At 41.3% G+C, this 20,918-nt stretch overlaps 1 protein-coding gene across 5 annotated transcripts in view; it reads right to left on the bottom strand.

Moving 5' to 3' along the window:
- Grid1 (glutamate ionotropic receptor delta type subunit 1) overlaps positions 1-20,918 on the bottom strand; it is a 749,167-nt gene that overhangs the window by 42,161 nt on the left and 686,088 nt on the right. For all 5 annotated transcript variants that reach the window (XM_063275757.1, XM_039094853.2, NM_024378.3 and 2 more), the window contains one exon: positions 13,885-14,080. In XM_063275757.1, the coding sequence (XP_063131827.1) occupies positions 13,885-14,080 (196 nt within the window). The remainder of the gene's footprint in view (positions 1-13,884; positions 14,081-20,918) is intronic.

Genomic DNA, 20,918 nt, shown 5'->3' with positions numbered 1-20,918 from the left:
TCAAACCTACACCTTCTCTTTGATCTTACACAGACTGAGTGTTAGACTGAATCCATCATGCCCACTTTTATATATTAACTCATTTCAGCACTAGCAAATGAATCAACTCGTAAATATATTAACAAAATACCAAATCCTTCAAACAGTGCTCCAGTAATGTGTGCTGGAAAGGGGCTTTGTGCTAGCTGGTTTTGAATGTTTAATTTGACACTAAGAGTTATCTGGGAAGTAGGGATCCTAATCTCTTAATTGAAAAAAAAATGCCTCCATCAGATTGGCCTATAGGCAACTCTGTGCAGTGATGGATGATCATGTGGGAGGGTCCTGTCCATAGTAGGCAGTGCCACTCCTTGGCTAAGAAAGAAGGCTGTGAAGTCCATAAGGAGAAAGCTAGAACAGCTCTCTTCTTGGCCTCGGCACCACTTCCTGCCTCCAAGTTCCTGCTCTGCAAGAGTTCCTGCTCCGACTTCCCTCGGGGATGGTCCCCTTCCTGGAGGCATAAGATGAAATGAAGCCTTTTGTCCCCAAGTTGCTTTTGTCCTGATGTTTTGTCACAGCAATAGGAGGCCTACCTAAGACAGGCTTGTGCGTGAATCACACGTATCATTTTCCATTACTGAACAACTGTAGACCTCTAACCATGATCCCACTAAATTGCTTCTACTCTCCCCATCACAGTTTATGATGGCAATTACTAAATCAAGAGAAAATGGTCCTAGCAACAACGGACTTCCAAGTATAATGAATAAAATAAGGAAAACACAGGAATACATGCATACATATGAATATACACAAAGGCAAAATTTCCAGTTTCTTAAAATGACAGTGATAAGACCCTGGGGACAAAGGCAATGCTGCCATAGCTGATGGTCTGAGTTTCATTCCCTAGGACAAACGTGGTTGAAGGACACAATGGACTCCTATAAGTTGTCCTCTGACCTTTACATGAGTTCTGTGGCAGGTGCGCGACACACACACACACACACACACACACACACACACACACACTCGGGGCGTGGGGGGGAGAAAATGTAATAAAATTAAAAGAATATTTACCCTAAAAATTAAATCATTAGGATTTAATAGGGAGGAGATAAGGATATCTGAATTTCTTAGGGGGATGCTTGTTTTTTGTTTGTTTTTGTTTTTGTTTTTATTTATTTATTTATTTTTGCTTGTTTGATTGGTTTTTATTATTTTGAGACAGGGTCTCAGTATGCAGCCCAGACTGGCCTGGGACTCACAAATTCTGTTGCTTCAACCTTCCTAGTGCTGACTGGGCAAATGTGAGAGGACTTACCCAGTTTTGAATTTTTAAAAATACTCTTAAATAAGTGTCTATCTGATTTGCTCAACCTCTGCTTTTCATAACACTCAACATTATTTTGCTAAGAGTTTTTAAACATTCACACTTTTTTGTATACTATGACTTTACCTTTGGAAATTCAACCTACAGAAATAAGTGTAACTGGAAGAAAAAATTAAGCATAAAAATGTTCATTATAATAACATTTACATGTGTAAAAAAAGTTGAATTTATCCAAATGACAACCAAGGGTATGTTTAGGTAAATTGCCTTATATCTCTTTAACAAATTGTTAGTTAGGCACTAATGACTGAACTTTGTAAAAGTAAAGATAAGACACATTTTAGAACATAATAAGTATGTAAACATTTGGTACAAATTTACAAAAGATTAAATTTAAATAAAATAATTCTTAGATTCATATTTAGATTACTGTAAAAAGGGGATTTAATTAGGCTTATTCTGCTTACTTTATTTTCTGGCTTCTTAAATTAACTTTTCAAAAATATTTTAATATATATATATGTGTGTGTGTGTGTGTGTGTGTGTGTGTGTGTGTGTGTGTGTGTGTGTGTGTGTTGTCTCTCCTTCTCCTAGTCTACAAAGATTTACCTTGGCTAATCAAGCTTACATGCCACATGATTTTATTTACTGAGTCTTCTCACTGGCCCTAGCATTTTTTTTAATTGTTAGATATTATGTATACAATGTAAGCATATAGGCTGTATACTTTCCTATCAAAATCACTTATTTTTACCAGTGCCACAGACTGGGGATGGCTCTGTGCACATGGGTGGAGTACACCACCTCCAAGGTTAAAGGTGAGAAAAGAGGGTTCAGGAACCTTTAGCTGCCTAGGCCTCTAGAACTCGGCAGGGTGAAGCCCTACATCACAGAGAGGGATTTAGATGCCAACGGGGAAAATATCCCCATCATTCTCCTACAAGGACACTGTACACTTAGTAGAAATACAAATGGGCATTGTTCACACCGAGTTCAGCTTCCTTTTCTGCCCCTCTGAGTTCCATTATCTTTCCGTATGTTTAATTTCCTGCTTGACAGTCTTTCCGCGCACTCTCATACTTTTCTCTACAAAACGGAAAAGCACAGAGCCATTTGAACTGGAAAGTGTGTGTGTGTGCGTGAGAAAACTATCATAGCAGTTCTCCAACCTTGCTCGCTAAGGATCAAAATCTGTGCTGGGCGCCCTTGTCAAAACTAAACCACGACCACTGGTTTCTGTCTACTGGAATTCAATAGGGACACTTGGACGTAAAATGTAGTATGAAGTCGCATTTTTCGTTCGAAAAATGATTAACATTTTATTTTCATTTTGAAACTTTAACTGATACATAAAAGCAGCATATACATGGAATGGGGTATCATGCCTGTCCATACTACATAATGTTTAAATCTAGTAAATTATGCTTATCATCTCAAATACTCATGATAGAATTTTCTAGATCCTTTCTTCTAGTTCTTTTTAAATGCTCAGTACAGTATTGTTACCTAAAGACACTTCACATTTTGAACCGAATGAGAATTAAAAAGCAGTATATAAAACGTTTAAAGATGTAGTGAAAATGGTGCTCAGAGTGAAATGAGTAGATCTAATGCTTACAACGGCAAAGAACACATGTACAAAATCAATGATCTACAGTGAAAGTCAGACATAAAGTAAACAAAAAAGATTTTCAGAAAACATGAAATCAAAATAGGAACAACAGTGAAAAACAATGAAGTAAAATTTGGTTGATTTTGTTTTTTCAGAGCAGATCACAGCCAAGACTCAGTGTTATAAGGAGATATATTTTCACCCAGTTGCTCCATGTATGTTATGTCCATCCAAATCTCAGCAAATTTCTTGATGAAATTGACAAGACAATTCTAATACTTAAATGGAAATGAAGACTTCAGAGGCTCACAAACAATTTTATATGAGAAATTGAAAGGTTGAAAAGAAAATGAAAGCCTCATGCTCCTAATTTATAGAATTCCTGTAAAACTATAGTGATCACTTTTGTAATGGTATTGAAACAGACTGATAACCAGGGGATATAGAGAACCAAGAAACAGACCAACGTGTGTATTGCCTCTGATTATCAATCAAGGCTCTCATTTATGAATTGGCATAGCAATATAATTTTAGCAAATGATGCAAATTTAAGCAAACATAGTATAGATAATAAGTAAATGTGGATAATTACCTCATTTCAAATAAAGACATATACTTAGATGAAACATAATACTAAGTATTAAAGCTTCTAGGAGAAATGTTGACTGTTAGATCATTCAACAGTTTTTAGGCAAGATACAAGGATTAACCATAAGAAAGCAAAAAATATAATATATAGCATTTTTATCAAAATTAAAAATTTCTACTTCTCAAAAGACACCATTAAGAAAATGAATGGGCCAGTCACCCTCTAAGAATTATATTTGTAGCACTTACTGTTAATTGAGGACGTATATCCAGAATACATTAAAAACTCATATAAATCAGCAATGAAAAGATGAAAAGCCTAATAAAATTTAACAAAACATTTGAGCTCCCCCTTCTGAAGAAGATGTATGACTACCCAGTGAGCACATGAAAAACTACTTAACATCAGTAGTTACCAACTTACAACAATTAGTGAGGTAGGTTTTCACACCCACAGGGTTGACTGTTAGTCAAAGAGTTAAAAATTGGCTATGATTTCAAAGCCGGCAACGCTAAGGTTGGTTGGGATGTCTAGGAATCGGAACTTAAACTAGTTACGTGGTGTTGGTGGGGGTGTGGAAGAGCACAAGACCAGACAGGCCCTCTGTATGACATACCTACCCCATGGTCCTGCAGGACCACCACTTTGTATCTAGTCAAGAAAAAGGAAAACCCAACTCCGCCTGAGACATGGGAAATTCATATTGTCCTATTCATAATAGCCCTAAATTTCAAGGATAGATCTAGTCAGAGTCCATAAACAGGTTGAGAATTATTTGTAAATTGTAATACTACTCCAAAAAGCCAAAGACAAAAGGAAGAAAAGCTGTAATACTGATAGCCAAAAAGACTGACATGGGTCAGTCTTACAGAAACTTTGTTGAGTCCATGAGGAGAAAAGGGATATTTATATTCCCAATCCATACACATGTGAGCCATAAGAAAGGTGAATGTTGTAATTGTTGTGTGTATTCTGAGTGTAAAATAGGACTAGAGAATGCTTGGAAGTGACGAGATATATTTTTGCCTAAGTTCATGAGATGACCAAGATCTGTGTGTATTGTATTCCATGCACGCCAGTTGTTTCTTATGGAAGTCTTGTTTGTCTTTAATTTTCTCTTCCTAGCACATGGTAAGATGCTAAAACAAGGTGCCTACAGCTACTGAATATCTTGGGCTACAATCCTCAGGGTTTTTTTTTCAATTTTACATATTGGTAAATTGCAAAATACACATTTCCATTACCTTCAAACATTCTCTGGTCATGCTCTACATGCAGAATACATAGCAGGATTACGCTTACCTTCCGTGGGGTTCATATAAATGGAATCAGAATATAAACTACATGTTTACCTTATATCACTCAATGAAGGTTCTATAAGACTGACCCACGACACTGTGGCTATCAGCACTGTAACTTTTACTTCTTTCCAGTGTTGGCCTTTAGCAAAGTATTCCATTTTAAGAGTAAATTCCAACTGAGCAGACATTCCTAAAGTCTCACCAATGATTCAACAAGGTGAATTTGATTGCTCAAAGCCACAGATAAAATTACATGCACTTTATACTCACATGTAGAACTCCTAGGCAAAATCAATTCAACCTGCACTTCTTTAATGAATGAATAAGGGAATAAATGAATAAATGAATGAGTAAAGAGAAGATACTATTCAACTTGCAAAATGGGTAAAGTGCTTTAAAGCCGATACAAAAGATATTGAAATGAAAAACTGATCACCCATTGTGAGTGGCTCAGGAAGGAGGGTGTTGAGAGACTCCCACTCCATACTAACTTGGAAGCAAATAAAAGACATAATTTAGGTCCTAAACCATGCAACTGCTGTGTTATTGCTTTCTACTGCAGAGAGATGCCTGCATCTTGACATCCATTTTTCTGAGGAGGTCAAACTACCTTCCCTATTATCTATCGTGGTCTTTGAATCAAACATCCCAGAGCACAAGGAAGGGGCCTCTCCTGGCAACTTTTCTCTCTTCTTAGTAGGGACTCCCATTATGCCACAGGACCAAGATGCTGCCAAATACATAGCCACCCCCATCACCTAGCTCATGCCAAATGTCAGTGCTATGGAGTTCTAAAGCTTCTAATGATTCAGCGGAAGACTGCAGTCCTTCCAGGGATTACCTCTCCTATCCCCCATAGACTTCATGCCTGACACTCAGCTGGGGTACACACAGTGAGAGCAGCCCTTGCCATAGAGCAAAAAGGAAGAGGGGGTTGCTGATAGGTGGTACCCAAACAAACATTAGGTAGTGAAAGATTAAATAAGATACATGCGTTATATCCTCCTTGCATTAGTTCTCTTAGTTTGTGACCTCAGTGATATACCCAAAGAGGTAAAAATACTTTATTTGAAGATGGTAGCCTCAAAAGCTACTTATCTCTGAAAAATTACTGTCTCCAGCCACCAGGTCTGAGACAAGCTACTCGTCTATTTATTCAAAGGGTTCAATGAGCTGTAAAGATTGACATTTAAACTATTAACACTATATTTCTGTTTGACAATGTTATTAAATATTAGGTCTGATTTATGGAAAACCATAACCATTTGGCAGTCCAGATGAGTGTGGCCCTGTACAGACATTGGGCTATGTTGGATGTTACTTGTTGGGGGTTGATTGAACTCAAGAAAAAATATTTCCACCAGCAATGCTGAAGTCTGACTTCATGTGACATAGTTATTATCATATAAATTTGAACCACTTGCAAGCTCAATTCTGTTATCTTGGAATTTTCCAATTGATAAGTTTAATAGTTTGGGAGTCACAAATAAAATAACACATCTAAATAATCTTTGCTGTGACACATGGAAGGATGGATAAATTTCAAAATGGCAGCCAGGCATATAGCTTGTTATGATAGTATGCAAGTAGGAAGGAAAGAAAATTATGTGCATATGTGAAGGGCAAACACAGTAGGGGATTGAAATGGTAGGGCCAGCCTGTAGGAACCAGCAACACTGGCTTTCTGTTAGCTCCACTATTGTCTGTGTAACATTGGGCACTCACCCTTTCTTAGGAGACAATTAGCTTATTTAGAATGTAACAATAGTGTCTGTAAAGCATCTCTGGTTCTCAGAGGGTGTGCAATGGATTTTAAGGTCAGACTGTACTAGGCTAGCACAAAATTTGGGTTCTAGTTCAGTGATGGAGATGTTCTTAGGCCACCTGAGATGGACCAGAAAGAACAAGAAAGACAGAGACCACATACTAGTTGGGGCGGAGATAAGACAAAGAGCTACTAGACGTGCCCAAGAGACCCTAGATAGTACAAAGATAGATGAGGAGCTATGGAATGTGACTGTAATGTTGGAGAGCTAAACCATGAACTATTCAAATGGCCTATGAGTTATTACGTGATACAGGGATGTGCTGGGCAGTTCTATGTCAATTTGACACAAACTAAAGTTATCTAAGAGGAAGGAACCACAATTTTAAAAAACACTTCTATAAGATAGGACCATATCCAAGCCAATAGGGCATATTCTTAATTAGCGATTGATGGGAGAGAGCCTAGCCCACTGTGTATGGTTCCATTCTGGACTGGTGGTCCTGAGTTCTACAAGAAAGTAGGCTGATATCAACCAAAGAGTACACATGGAGAGACCCATGGCTCCAGCCACATATGCAGCAGAGGATGGCTTTGTCTGACATCAATGTCATGAGAGGCCTTCCTGTGAAGACTTGATGCCCCAGTTTCAGGGAATGCCACAGCGGGGAGGCGGGATTGGGTGGGTGGGTGAGGAAGCACCCTCATTAGAATCAGGGGTAGGGAGGATAGGATAGTAGGTTTCTGGAGGGAAAAACCAGAAAGGGAATAACATTTGACATGTAAATAAATAGAATATCCAATAAAAAAAGAAAAAAGTAGGCTGAGCAAGCCATGGGAAGCAAGCTTGTATGTAGTGCCCCTAAATGGCTTCTGCATCAGTTCCTGCCTTCAGGTTCCTTCCCTGTTTGAGTTTCTATCCTGGCTTCCTTCAGAAGCAGGGAAGTGTAAGCCAAATAAACCTTTCCCTCTCCAAGTTAATGTTGGTCCTGGTGTTTCATTGCAGCAATAGAAGCCCTTAAGACAAGGTTTAAAACATGAGCTACTGTGTAACGAGTAGAGAGTGAACTACTGAATGGATCTATGAGCTCCTAGGTGGCACAACACCAGCTAATGAGCTACTTGAGAAACCTAGGAGCATAACACAGTGCATAGATAGATTGAAGCGCTTAAGAGGTCCCTGTGAACTTCTAGACGATGCACAACTCTAGGTGATGGATAACTAGCAATGCCTATGAGCAGATGGATGATCCACAGCTCTGCTATAAGCCAATTGCCATTTCTCTGCCAAACTGATATATAACTATTAGTTTAAGCTTTATAAGCCATGTGGTCTCTACCAACTCTGCTGGATTATTAGGAAAAAAGATAGAACGAAATGTTTACGAATGGGTGATATTTTTTAGTTAAATTGTATTTTCAAAAATATATTTGAATTATAACCATGTGGCAGAGATTTGCTGATCTTTGATGGGTCTTTGTGTTAATTTTTCTTCAATTTTAATAGTTTCATATAGGTTTACAATGAAACATGATCACAATCAGCTACTTTTTCCACTTTCTAGCTCCCTCTTATTCTCTCTGTTTCCTCCCACTTCATATATCATTTTTTAAATAACCCACTAGGGACAACTAGAGCTGCACACCTGTGCATTCATGGAGCGTGAAAAACCTGCTAGTGGCCACACCCTCAGTAAAGAGTGACCCTCCTTCCCCTAGCAACCATCCACTGCCAACAGTTTCTTGGTGTGGGCTTGGTCTAGAGATGATCTATCCACCTACACAGGAATTTTTACCAGCTTGCTAGATCTTGCGCAGGTAACCAGAGCTGTTGAGAGGTCATGACTGTGATAGTCTTGTCATGCCTAGAACCAGCACGTCACACCACATCTTATCCTCCAGTCCTTCCATTCTTCTCACCACCCCTTCGGTGCTCTTCCCTTCGCCTTGGTGCTGGTGCGGGGTTTATGAACGAATGGAGTGGGTTGAATGCTGAATGCAGAAGGGCCTTTATGCAGAGAGAAATGGGTAACTATGGGGGAAATTAGGAAGTGAAAGGCAAGTATCACTCAAAGGAAGGATGTCCAAAAAGCTATAGAGAGGGTTGCTCTCATGCATCCCAAATAAAAAATGATGATTATGATGATAATGATGATGAAAAGAGAAAGAAGAAGGACAAGGAGGTGGAGGAGGAGGAGTTGTTAATGGATAGTAGACGACACATGAAGAGGGAAGATTAATGAGGGCCAGAGTGTTGAGCAAGAATGGCAAGGGAGGCTGGGTATGAAAGAGAGATTAACCAAAACTAAGGCTGCATGAAAGACCCTTAAGGAAAGCAACTAGTTAGTGAGATAATTTCAGAATGCAACCTAAATGAAGTGTGGGTAATGTTGACCAGTCTTCCTTTGGTTTGATAAGTTTATGTGGTTGAGAAGAGTGAAGGCAGTCCCTCCCACCTCTACCTGCCATGCATCCTTCATGACAGAAGGATTCCTCCCGAGAGAAGGTTATCAAGACGTAGGTCTACAAATAAACTTGGCCATGTCTTCCTGCTTTTTCCATCGGAGAACCTAAGGAGAGTACCTGCTAATGGAGAGCAGGAACCGTGGACTTATTCCTCTGCCTCTGCTCCTACAGACAGCAAACAGTGACTCATGCAATGCAGTATTTATTGAGACATCCCAGCTGCCTGGCAGATTTCTACAAAAGCATGTACTGTACTCTCTTCGTAAATAAACATTTCTTCTCTTTCCCGATTGCTCCCACTGTCTTCTGCATGACCCAGGAAGGTCTGTGCTCTTCTTTGCCTGCGTAGTACTGAGTATGAAGCAGTAGACTCAGCTTTGGAGCAATCATGACAGGATTTTTTTCTAGTTCTGCTACCATAAAAAGGGATTGCTTCTCGCTAAGCAATATCCCACCCAAGTTGGTTTCAGGTCATTAAAAGCTGTAGTACTTCCCAATAAAAAATAATAGCACTTCTCCGACGTTGCCCGGGCACTAAGCTCCTTGACTTTAGTGGCAATTAGACATTGCTCCACTATTGCACGCTGTCTGGAAATGGAGCTGGAATCACCAAAGAGCAACTGGAAATTAGAAACATGATGGCCCCTCTGTGGCTAAAGGAGGCTCCAGAAGAAGTCCCTTAGCGAGCATCTCTTAGCCTCTGCAGGGCTCAGTAGCAAGCAGTCTCTGAGTGGTGTTGAGAGAGCTGCTCTTATTCAGATGTTAGGCTGTAACCCATATCTTCCTATTTGTCAATTTTCCCTTACAGTGTTTAGATTTAGGGCATGGTCTTCAATTAGGGCACAGCCACATAAAGTCTACTCTGCTGTAGTCTAGTGACCCATAAGGTTACCAAATATGTAATCTTCATGCCGGGAAGGAAAGTTTCACAGGGGCAGAGAGAAAGCTTTTCCATTCAGACCTTGTATATGGACAAATGAAGAGAAAGGATATGGTAGGGAATCTGAGATCATTTTCCAATAAAAAAGAAAAAAATAGCATTCTTCATTTTCCAGCATTACTATAAACTCACTTTTATGACACTGGTTATAAAAGCCTGAATGTCTGGGTAGTGCTAGCAGACAATTTCCCCCTTGGAGATTCAAATGTAAGAGGGGGTGTTGTGACCCTGAAGTCATCTGGGGGTTTATAACATGATGTCATAAGTGTAATATGGATCAAAGAGGCTGAGGTTCCGTATCACAAAGCAATGACCTCTGATAAGGATCCTTTGTTTTCATCCTTCATGGTTTGCTGTTACTTTATACTGATTTACTCACCTGCAAGACAGCAAATGGGTTGACTCAGGGAGAGGATCTCCCCAGTGACCCCATCTCTAGATTTGCCACCTGCCAGAGGCTTTTAGTAAAATGTGTTGACTTTGTCTCTACAAAAGCAGGCCTAAGGACTTAGAAGGAAAGAGCTGGCATAGCTAGGGAGTCAGACGGCCTGCTTTGTTGTACATTCATTTATTTGGAAAATAGATGGGTACAGAGAATTATATTAGTCATAGACCTTGATTTAGGATGCCTATTCATGTTATTTTTTTTGCAATTGAGTCATTTACTACTTATTATTGTGTGATATGAGAATAAAACCAATAAAACCACTGTGTATCCAAAGCTAACAGTGACTTACTTCATCAATAACTAACAGCTTCTCTCCTTCTCCTGCTCATGCTTCCCATATGACAATTACCATGGTGACTCTTGTATTTTATCATTACACTGGATGTGTATCTGAGAGAGCTTTATACATTTTTTAAAGGGGATGATGGTACAAGTTATTTTCTATTAGCTGACCCATATGAAATCAAGTGTAATGCATTTTCACTCAATATTATTCTGCCAAGATCCATCCATACCATTCAGAGCAGCTGTATCTCATCCATTTTATTAAAGATGTTTTTCTCCATGTTAGAGGCTGTTTGGGTTGTGTCCAGGGGTTGGGCTCTCTATGCAATGCTACCATGGCCTCCCTGTTTCCAGGAGTTCATGTGGACCTTATTTAGGGTGGATACACAGGAGTGGGATTGCTAAGCCATAGAGTACATGACGTCTCATTCTCTAACAGAATGGCAAAGCCTTTTCCAAAGGGCTTGTATTGAGTGCATTCCCACCAGCAATTAAGCACCTGTTTCTGTGTATCCTCTTTACCATCTCTCGTCTTGCGCCAGGCTAATTGGTGTAAAATGATATATCTTTATGCTCTCAATTTGCATTTCATAAAACACTAATGACTTTAAGCATCTCTTCCTGTGATCATTGGCCATATGTGTTGCCTCTCTGTGAAAGGCCTGTGCAAGACTTTTGCCCATTTTTCACTAAGCTGATTGAGCTTTCTCCTTTTTGATTTGCAGGAGCCTCTCATATATTCTTGGGGCTCATCATCTATGACTACGTGACTTGTAACCATTCCCTCCTTAAAGTGTCTCCTGATAAGTAGCTTTCTTTTCTTTCCTAAGAGTTGCTGCATGTAGTGTTATTTCAATCAGGTTTTGCAGATACTCTATGGATGGAGAACTTTCTTTCTGCCTCTCTCACTGTTTCTCTTTCTCTCTTTGTCTCTGTCTCTGTTTCTGTCTCTCCTCTCCTTCCCTCTCCCTCCCTCCCTCTCCTCTTCTCTTTTTCCCTCTCTGAGAGACAGAGAAGGCCACAAAAAGGAACTCCAAGGCCTTCACCCAGGCCTCACACTCACACTCAGTTAGCCAATATTTTGTTCATTATCTCCAAATGAAGACATCTGCCTCCACAAGACTGGCAGCCAGGGATGTTAGAGAGCCCAGAAGCTTAACTTGGATAGACTGTCTAATTTAGTGCACAAAACTCAAGAAGTCCTAATGTTGTAGGCATGAGAATGGCACAGTTATGTGACATTTTATTATTCTAGTTAAATATAGAGACTTAAAGATTCTATCACACACACACACACACACACACATATATATATATATATATATATATATATATATATTTATAGACTCTTAAATTTCTGAGGACACCCACACACAGGAGTTACTTAGATCTCTCTGGACTCTGAGACAGGGAAAATAAGAAAACAGGAAAGATGCTCCATGCATATCGTTGGTGAGTCTTAGAACTGAGATCCATACACACATGGATCACACAGATCTGCTTTTCAGCCTCACAAGAGGGCAAAGGAAAACCATGTGGTGAACATTTCCTTGCATATAGCTGTGCAAGAATACATTCCCAGTTATGACCCACCACACACTGAGGCCATGGAACGAAGAATGCGCTCTGCCAGGATACACCAAGCTTCCTACCCAGACTTGAGGCCTATCCTCTTGGATGTTCTGGTCTTCTCATGGATAGAACTAGAAGGTTTAAGGAGGGAACTCCTAATGGAGAGCCAGGAGTGTTACTGGGTGGCCCCAGAAATTTACCCGAGTCAAGCTCACACCCATGGCACTGTGCAGAAAGGCCTGACAGTTATTGAAAGACCAAGGAGGGGATTAAGTGAGTTTACGTATTTGGTGGGGATGGGATTCTACCGTGTTTCTCTGGGGCCACTCAGAGCTTTTATATCCCTCATCAGTGACTTTAGGGATAGTAGTTGTCACATGATAGGATATTTGGACAGAAGGATGCCAGCAGCAATCGTGGCAGTCACAAGACACCTGCCTTTATCCCACTTCCTTTCTCCCCATCAAGTTTTAAGAGCCACAGAACAGCACATGGCAACGAATGCCAGCCCTTAGTGACAAGGACTCAGAGTCTAACCATAAGCTATACTCTGTGCTTCTGAAACTCGTCTGGTTGATCTAGCAATGCTCAATGCACATCATTGTAGGAAACCAGGCTGAATAAAGGAGCAATGTTTGACAACCGCTGGTAACTGCCCTGTTTAGATTTTAGCATTGTCTTAACTCATCCTAGTGTAACCTGAGAAGAGAGAACCTCACTTGAGAAATTGCCTCCAACAATTGTCCTGTGCCATGTCTGTGAGGACAATTTTCTTGATTGGTAATTTAAATAGAAGGTTCCAGACCACTATGAATGGTGCTACTCCTGGGAAGGTGGACCTGAGTTATATTTAAAAAGCTGACTAAGCTTGAGCCATGAACAGTAACACAGCAAACACCATTTCTCCATGGTTTCCACTTTAATTCCCGCCTCTGATCTCTGTCCAACTGCCCTCAAAGTTGGACTGTAAACTGGAATATTGATATGAAAAAATAACCACTCCTTTCCAAGTCACTTTTAGTCATGGTATTTATCATAACAGAAAGGCAAACAGAAAGAGAGCATCGGGGACCTCCAGCTCTGGAGTCTTCCTTCTCTAGTATAGGCTCCACCCCAGAACCACCTTTCTTCCCAGATCCACAAAACACATCTCTTCTCCATAGCACACCCCAAAGATGGTCTCAGATCATCTTTGGCCCACACGTGGTCTTCCCTATACTAGTATCCTGATCAACTCACCATGAGTACATCTGACCCAAAGATGCTCTGCCTGTTCCCTTGGTGTTATGTTTTCACCCAGTGCTCTCACCTGTAAGGGTAGGGCCACTATACCACAAGACCAACAGCTTATATGGAGATCGGCTCAAGGTTCTGTTTTAACCTGTCTCCCCTGATCAACTTTCCCAAGGAAACTTAGAAGGTATTTACTGATAGCCCTTCTGTTTCTACAGGCAGAAGTGGGCATCGACTTGCAGAGTACTGGAGTAGCTTTTCTACAGGCACATGCTTCAGAGAAGATATCTATGGTCTAAAGGATGATCCAATCCATCCAGGTCCTTATCTCAGCACCTGTACCCACATACCAACTCTTGCCTACCTTCCTGATACCTTCTGAAGGATTGGACACACAGTTGTCAGCCCCTCCATTCTTGCTTATGGTCCGCCAGAGCTCAGCAAAAGTGCTATCCTGCTCCAGGGGATTGGTCCCCTTGGCTCTGAAGTACTCATAGACAGCAGAGTCCCGGACAGTGCCATAAGACATCTCCAGTTGCTTGGACAGGTCCTGAAATGTTCTGAAAGGCAGAAAAGCAATAAAATTAAATGTTAGCGATTGCTGCATACTACACATTATAAGGATAAAATGGGCTGCGAGTTGCCCCGGAGTTCCAGGCTCTGTACTAACCCATTATCCACATTCCTCACCGTCAATGTTTAAATGTATCAATCCCTTAGCCTGGAGACAGACCTCCATATGTCACAGATTTCCTCAATAGGAAACATCTTTGAGCTCTGTGTTGAGCTCAAAGCATAAACCAATAAGTAAGAAATGATTTCTGCCATTAGAAAGCTTGGAGTCCAGCAACAAAAATATGAATCAAGGCAGGAAATCTCATAATATAACAGAGTCAGGGCAACACGGAATAACAATTATTGACAGCTTCTGCCCTGAGCATCCCAACAATGAGCAGGTAAGATGGCTGATGAAGATGGGGTTAACTATGATACTGACTCAATTAAGAGGTATCCCCTCCAAAAGGTGCCGATATGTGGCATTCCAGCCAAGTACTGATGCCCAGTACCTAGCAACCAATTTAATCTTTTGAAAAAGTAAGGAAAACTGTGCTTTTACATGGATCTCCTGGTGGGTTTTTTTAAACATTGAAAGGTATTTAGAAGATACTGAGGATTAAGGAGCAATACTTGGGATGGCCTGGATTCATTTTTACGGAGAGAAGGAACAAGCAGCTCCAGCAAGACAGAGGTTAGAAGACCGGAGCATCTCTGGAAGCCCTCAGCAGCCTGATAACAGACAGAGAAAAGGCTGGCTTCTTTCTGGAAAGGGAAATGCATATACTTCTGACTTTCTGCTTTGCATGGTAGCAAACCGACTGTGAGCTGAAAATGCCATTACATTGAAAAGCCCTTCCTGCCCCTTCCCAACTGTAGTACATCTATATTTCTCATGTTAACTCTTGGAATGCCATGCCTGCTGTATAATGGGTCACCTTTCACCCAGGTTCACATGGTCCACTTGGAGATCCAGTCATTGCTCACCGGAGAGAATCTTTCCACACATTACTAGCCTGGGAAGAGATTCAGACTCAATACTCAACATGCAGTTTCTAGTGCTTGTTTTTTTCACACCATCGGACCATCAAAGGCTCTTCAGTTGAGCCACTGTTAAGGCAGGAACTCTCAGTAGTTAGTGTAGGAAGAATGAATCAGTACTGTACTCTTATTTGCTCCTTGAAAAACAGTACCTAGTCTGACATATGCCATATATCACTATATACCAGGCCAATTTTCAAAATTAAAAAAAAACCTCAATGGGAATCTCAGCTTTCTGCCCAGGGTCTGACAAAATCGCTCTTTCCTCATTTCTCTTCTGAAAGTCTCAGTATCTTCTCTATTAACCCACACCACTATCAGTTCCTCCCGCTGAGCCGGGCCCTAGGAAAAACCAACCCAACTGTCTTGTTTTGCTTTTGTGTTGATGTAATAAATAACATGAGCAAAAGGGAGTTGGAAAGGAATGAGTTTGTTTCATCGCATAGCTTAATGTCTAACATGTAGAGGAGTCAGGGCAGGAACCAGGATGCAAAAACTTGACGAGAAATCATGGGAGAATGCTGCTTACTAGCTTGCTCCCCCATGGATTGCCAAGTTTACATGTTTACACAACCCTGGACCATCTGCCCTAGTTGACTGAACCCTTCCACATCACTTACTAATCAAAACAATCTCCCAGTGTCTTACCTTCAAGCCCTCTGATTGGGGCATTTTCTTACTTGAATGCCTGTCTTCCCAAATCTTCCTAACTTGTGTCAAGTTGATAAAAAAAGACTGACCAGTATACCAAACAATCTTGTGAGGCTCATCTGTACAACCTCTGCCTTCTGTCCATCTACAGTGGTTTTCCCTATCCATGGTCAGCACCATTGCCAACCTGAAAGTAAAAAGTGCCACCCATTCTCATCTAAGTTACGATGTTATGCCTCTCCCCTTACCTGGAAGCCTTTTACCTCACTCATGTACCTGTGTGCTTCTGCAAATCTAACTGCAAAGCCATCCCCAGCTCAAGTCTCCCTAGGTTGTCTCCATAGCATCAAGGCTATCATCGATGCACCCTCTCACTGCTATTTCAAAGAGCACCATTCCTTAGTAAGGAAAAGTAGTGACTCTGGAGTCCAGTTGCTGCTCTCTTGTTCTTAGACCCCACTGTCACTAACAGAATGAACCTGGACAAGTTCACAAATGTCTTTATACCTCACTTCCCAAATCTTAAGATGAGGGCTAGAAGCAGAGCCTGTAGCAGTGGGTTCATACTGAAAATGAAATTAGAATTCATGCTCAAGCCAAAGAAAATTACCTGATGGGGTCAGTGGCCAAGAGCTGGGGGTCATGATTCTGAGCTAGCATTATACACATGGGTTCCCCCACCCACCAGATGTAAGAACTTGGAAGCCTGAGAGCTGAAGCCCCTTCATCCCGACTCCATGGCCCTGGGCCCAGGACTGGAGCAGCCTGCAGAGCAGGCACACAAGGCCCAGGAGTGTATAGTTGCTCTCTTCTACTGTGGTGTTGTCTTCGATAGCATTCCCTTGTTCCTTGCTATTTGGCCAAGGAATAGAGCTCAGGATTCATTTCCACACATTGCAGATGAAAGGAAACATAAAATAACAAATTTGATGAAGAAATCTTCCTAATTATTGTTCATTATTTATACCTAATTGAAGCAAGATGTTCCTTTGCTTGAAGGGCCCCAAGGGTTGTAACTCTGCTATAAATTGTCTGCAATGAAAGGAAGCGAAATCTTCTTTTTCCTACATATTTTTTTTTAATTTTTCTCATGGTAATACAAACAAATACGAGCTTTGATGAATGGGAGGCATCAGGATGAATTACACAGTTGAGTCTAAATACTGAACTACTCTAAATTACTGCGGTTTCTACAAGTATGGAACGAATGCATAACTTCCAGGGAGCTCTGATCTCCTGTTTTATTCCCACATTTGAAATGGAGATTTCCCCTCTCCTGAGGATTTATTCATGATGGTGTTCCTGGCCAGAGGCTCAGGGAACATCATGGCTGACAAGCAGGCAGCCTGAATGTTAATGGCTCTATCTCCTTTTCTGTCCCAACAGAGCTTATTGTTCTCTCTTCCTCAAACATCACCTTCACCCTGCAAGCTTCATCATCTGACCATGGTCTGCCTACTGCCTTCTATAGCCACAGATTTCTATACAGAGATCTCTCTAATCACCGACACGTACCTTCTCAGCAAAGAACTCCAAGATCATTTCTGCTCATCACACAATAGGTCTAAGCCTAAAAGGACTGGAAGAGGTAGGCCTGTCTAAGGACACCCTAAAACCGTATCTCCATGGGCAGTTTTCCTTTAGTCAGAGCACAACGTTTTAGAAAGGGCTCACAGGGAAAGATAATGGGGACTAAGGACAGCCAGTCAACAAGGCTGCCAAGAGAGCCTTGGTGAGCAACAAAAGACAGATGCTGAAGGAGGACAGGAACCCCATCCAAAAGAGGAAGGACGTTTCACCAGGAGGGGACTACACTGCAGTACATACAAATTTCCTTTTCTGAAGCTACTATTTTCAGCAAGAAGTGACCAGAAGCATCCAGGCACTTGCATTATAAGATAGACAGAGGGCAAACCCATTCATCTCAGCTTGGACTTCTGTCAGTCCAGTGTGTAACATGCACCTCGATAAAATAACTAAACCAGCTATTGTCTCAAATCATTCCTAGATGTCCAATAGGCCAAGAACAGCGACACCTAAGGCAAGAAATGAATAGTGAAGTTTACAACAAAACATATGTGACTAGCTGGAGAGAAAACTGAAAACAAACAAGCAAACAAGATACAAGCAAACCACACCAAAACAAAACGCAGCACTGAGCGAACAATGTGAGGGGAGTGAGATGCATAGGGGACCCCTGAATGCCCAGGAGCGGAGCCCTAAATTGGGAGCCATATGTAAGAAAGGGACTGCTAAAGAAGGATTTAGCTGACTCCTATAGCCTAGGTGGAGGCAGCTAAGCAAGAACCAATGAGTAGAACATTCTAGGAACAGAAGAAGTTAGCTATCCAGGCCATGATGGGTGAGAAAACATGGGTCGCATGGGCTGCACATTACAGAGTGATCCTAGTCATCCAACAGAGCTTTGGAAAGCTGGAGGCTCTGGATGCAATCCTGTCCCAGAAAATCCCAGTCATCTGATGGACTCCCTCAGCCTTCATGTGGGCCTCGGAGCTGGAGTCCTAGCAGCTCCCCTGGCATGAGGAAAGATGCAAATTCTTGACAGCAACCCCAGATCTAACAATTCAGAAACTCTTGGGCTGGTGCTAGGCTGCCGAGCTTTCATAGGTTTCCAAGTGGCTCTAATAAATTAGGTTCCAGAAACACTGACCAAGGCAACCCATTTAATATCTGAGGGCTTAGCCTTCGTAAGTCATCCCTGTTTCTCAGGGTTGGTGAATATTAATGATCACAAGGCACACATCCAGCTCCTCTTCATGTTCAGTGTCTGCTTTTCTGTCAGACTGTCAACAAGTAGCCCCAGTGTTTGAATCATTGTGCCCACATGGCAGAGTGGAAGGTAGTATGCTAATACAGTTTACATTAAAGACTAGAGCATTTGCTGGACCTCACAGGGGAGTTAATGGTATATCTTGAGGTCACTTAAGACTTGGCTAAATATCCTTCAGTATACACAGGCTGTTGAACTTGCCTTTAAAAGAACTAAGTAATGACCAACCTTCCTTGCCTCGGACTTCCCATGTAATCAGTTGATGTAGTCTAAACTAATACAGAGACTTCGTCTCAAATTACATCCTCTTCCAGGCCTCTAATTTAGAGCAGTATGTGTGTGCGTGTGGGAGGGAAAGGGGTAAGCATTTGATGAAAACAGCTAATAGTCAAGAGCAACCTTATATAGTAATTACCCACCATACATATTTAAACTGGCATTTAGACATTGCTTGAGAACAGAATGTTTGCAGTGTTGTTTGTTAACTTGAGTCAGAGTCAGTTGGGGTCAGTCACTCAATCTCTTATAAAACTCTGTTAAAACTTTTCTCAAAGGTATCCCTCATTTCTTCCCAATGTGAGGCTGTATGTGTTGTTCAATAGATACAAAGCAATGACATTTGTTAGACACACAGGCAATAGGGACAGACAGAATCCAGACATCAGACACAGGCTACAGACAAACGGGTTACTACAAACATTAGACAATGGAAAGGACAGGGAGAAAAGTAGAGAATTTGAGCTTTGGCTTCCTTTCCTTCACAATAATCCAAGGCGGGTACTAAAATTTTCTTTACACTGACACATTCTGAGGTTATCCTTAATGCTGTAAACCAATATTTGATAGTAGCTGGGATAGTCGCACCGCATGGAAGAAAGCATGGGCAGGAAGCATACATCAACCTTCAGGATCACATAATCAAAGCCTACCTCTTCATTTGCCCATCTATCTCTCAAGGAAAACAGCCCATACCCCAATTTATTTCTACCTCCCCACCAAGGTACAGGCAAATCCTATCATCACCTAAACTGGCACCTTATCGACACTGCCCAATTCAGATTTCTATGATACCAAACGGAATGATCTAGAACAAATCTGAACACAGATGGGATATGGAGACACCAGAACTCCAACTTGCTTTGTGATCAAAAAAGCTTCTCCTTCAAAAGGCCACTCAAGAAAAGTAGAAAGCACAGGGCAAGGGCTTGGGACAAATGGCTTCTGAGACATTGTCTTAATTGGGGTTTTATTGCTGTGAAGAGACACCATGACCAAGGCAACTGTTATAAAAAACAACCTTTAATAGGGGCTGGCTTACAGGTTCCGAGGTTCAGTCCATTATCATCAAGGCAGGAGCACGGCAGCATCCAGACAGTATGGCACTACAGTAGCTGAGAGTTCTACATGTTGATGTCAAGGACGCTAGGAGAAGACTTTTTCCAGCATATACAAGGAGGGTCTCCAAGCCCACTCCCACAGTGACACACTTCTTCCAACAAGGCCACACCTACTCCAATAAGGTCACACCTCCTAATAGTGCCACTCTTGGGGCCAAGCATATTCAAACCATCATAGACATCATGCCCTTAGCTCCTTGGCTCTTAATTAGCTGGCGAAGTGACATAGTACAAGCATGTTCACCTTGAGAATTCCAGCCCCTCTGCCTGTCTTTCTTTTGGATAACATCTAGTGTTAAAATCCTCCTACAACTAAGCCCACTCTCTTCTCTAAGTTTACATTTGAGCAGAGACCTTCCATTCTATGCCTCTACTAAAACCCTCTCTTGAACTGTTTTTCTCTATCTCACATCCTGAACTACTGATCTGGAGGCTTCTCCATTGGAAATCATAGCTGACGACCACGAGTACTTCAAAGAGTCTTACAGATGGGATTTCACAAACCTCCCTCAACTCTGAGAGCAGTTTCCTCCATCTATAAACTAACCTCTTTGAAATTGAATAGTGTCCCTTCAGTCACAGCCAAGGACAGTCTCCCCAGCTGGCTCTCACCTCACTTCCTCCCCACACCTTGCCCTATAAATCAATCTTCCTACTTCTAGATACATTTTCATTAACAAAGAGATGAATGGGTTTGCAGCATGGGAAAAATCAATAATACAAAATTTGTAAACACATCTTTGCATGTTAACAGAAATATTTACATTGGCAATGGAGATAAATACAGTTGCAACATGCGGAATCAATATACAGAACATGTAAAACAGATTTTAACAACCACAGGACCGCCATAATCTAGATCAGAAGAGCTACTATTCTTATTATTCTTCCTAAAGGAAAGCAGTGGAGAACCCTACAGATAAGGAATGTGGACATACATCACTTCAGAAATAAAAGTCTCTA

The sequence above is a fragment of the Rattus norvegicus genome, chromosome 16, assembly GCF_036323735.1.
Source record: "Rattus norvegicus strain BN/NHsdMcwi chromosome 16, GRCr8, whole genome shotgun sequence".
In the NCBI taxonomy this organism is placed as follows: domain Eukaryota; kingdom Metazoa; phylum Chordata; class Mammalia; order Rodentia; family Muridae; genus Rattus; species Rattus norvegicus.
The sequence above is the reverse complement of the archived record's forward strand: the minus strand, read 5'-3'. Positions and strand labels throughout refer to the sequence as shown.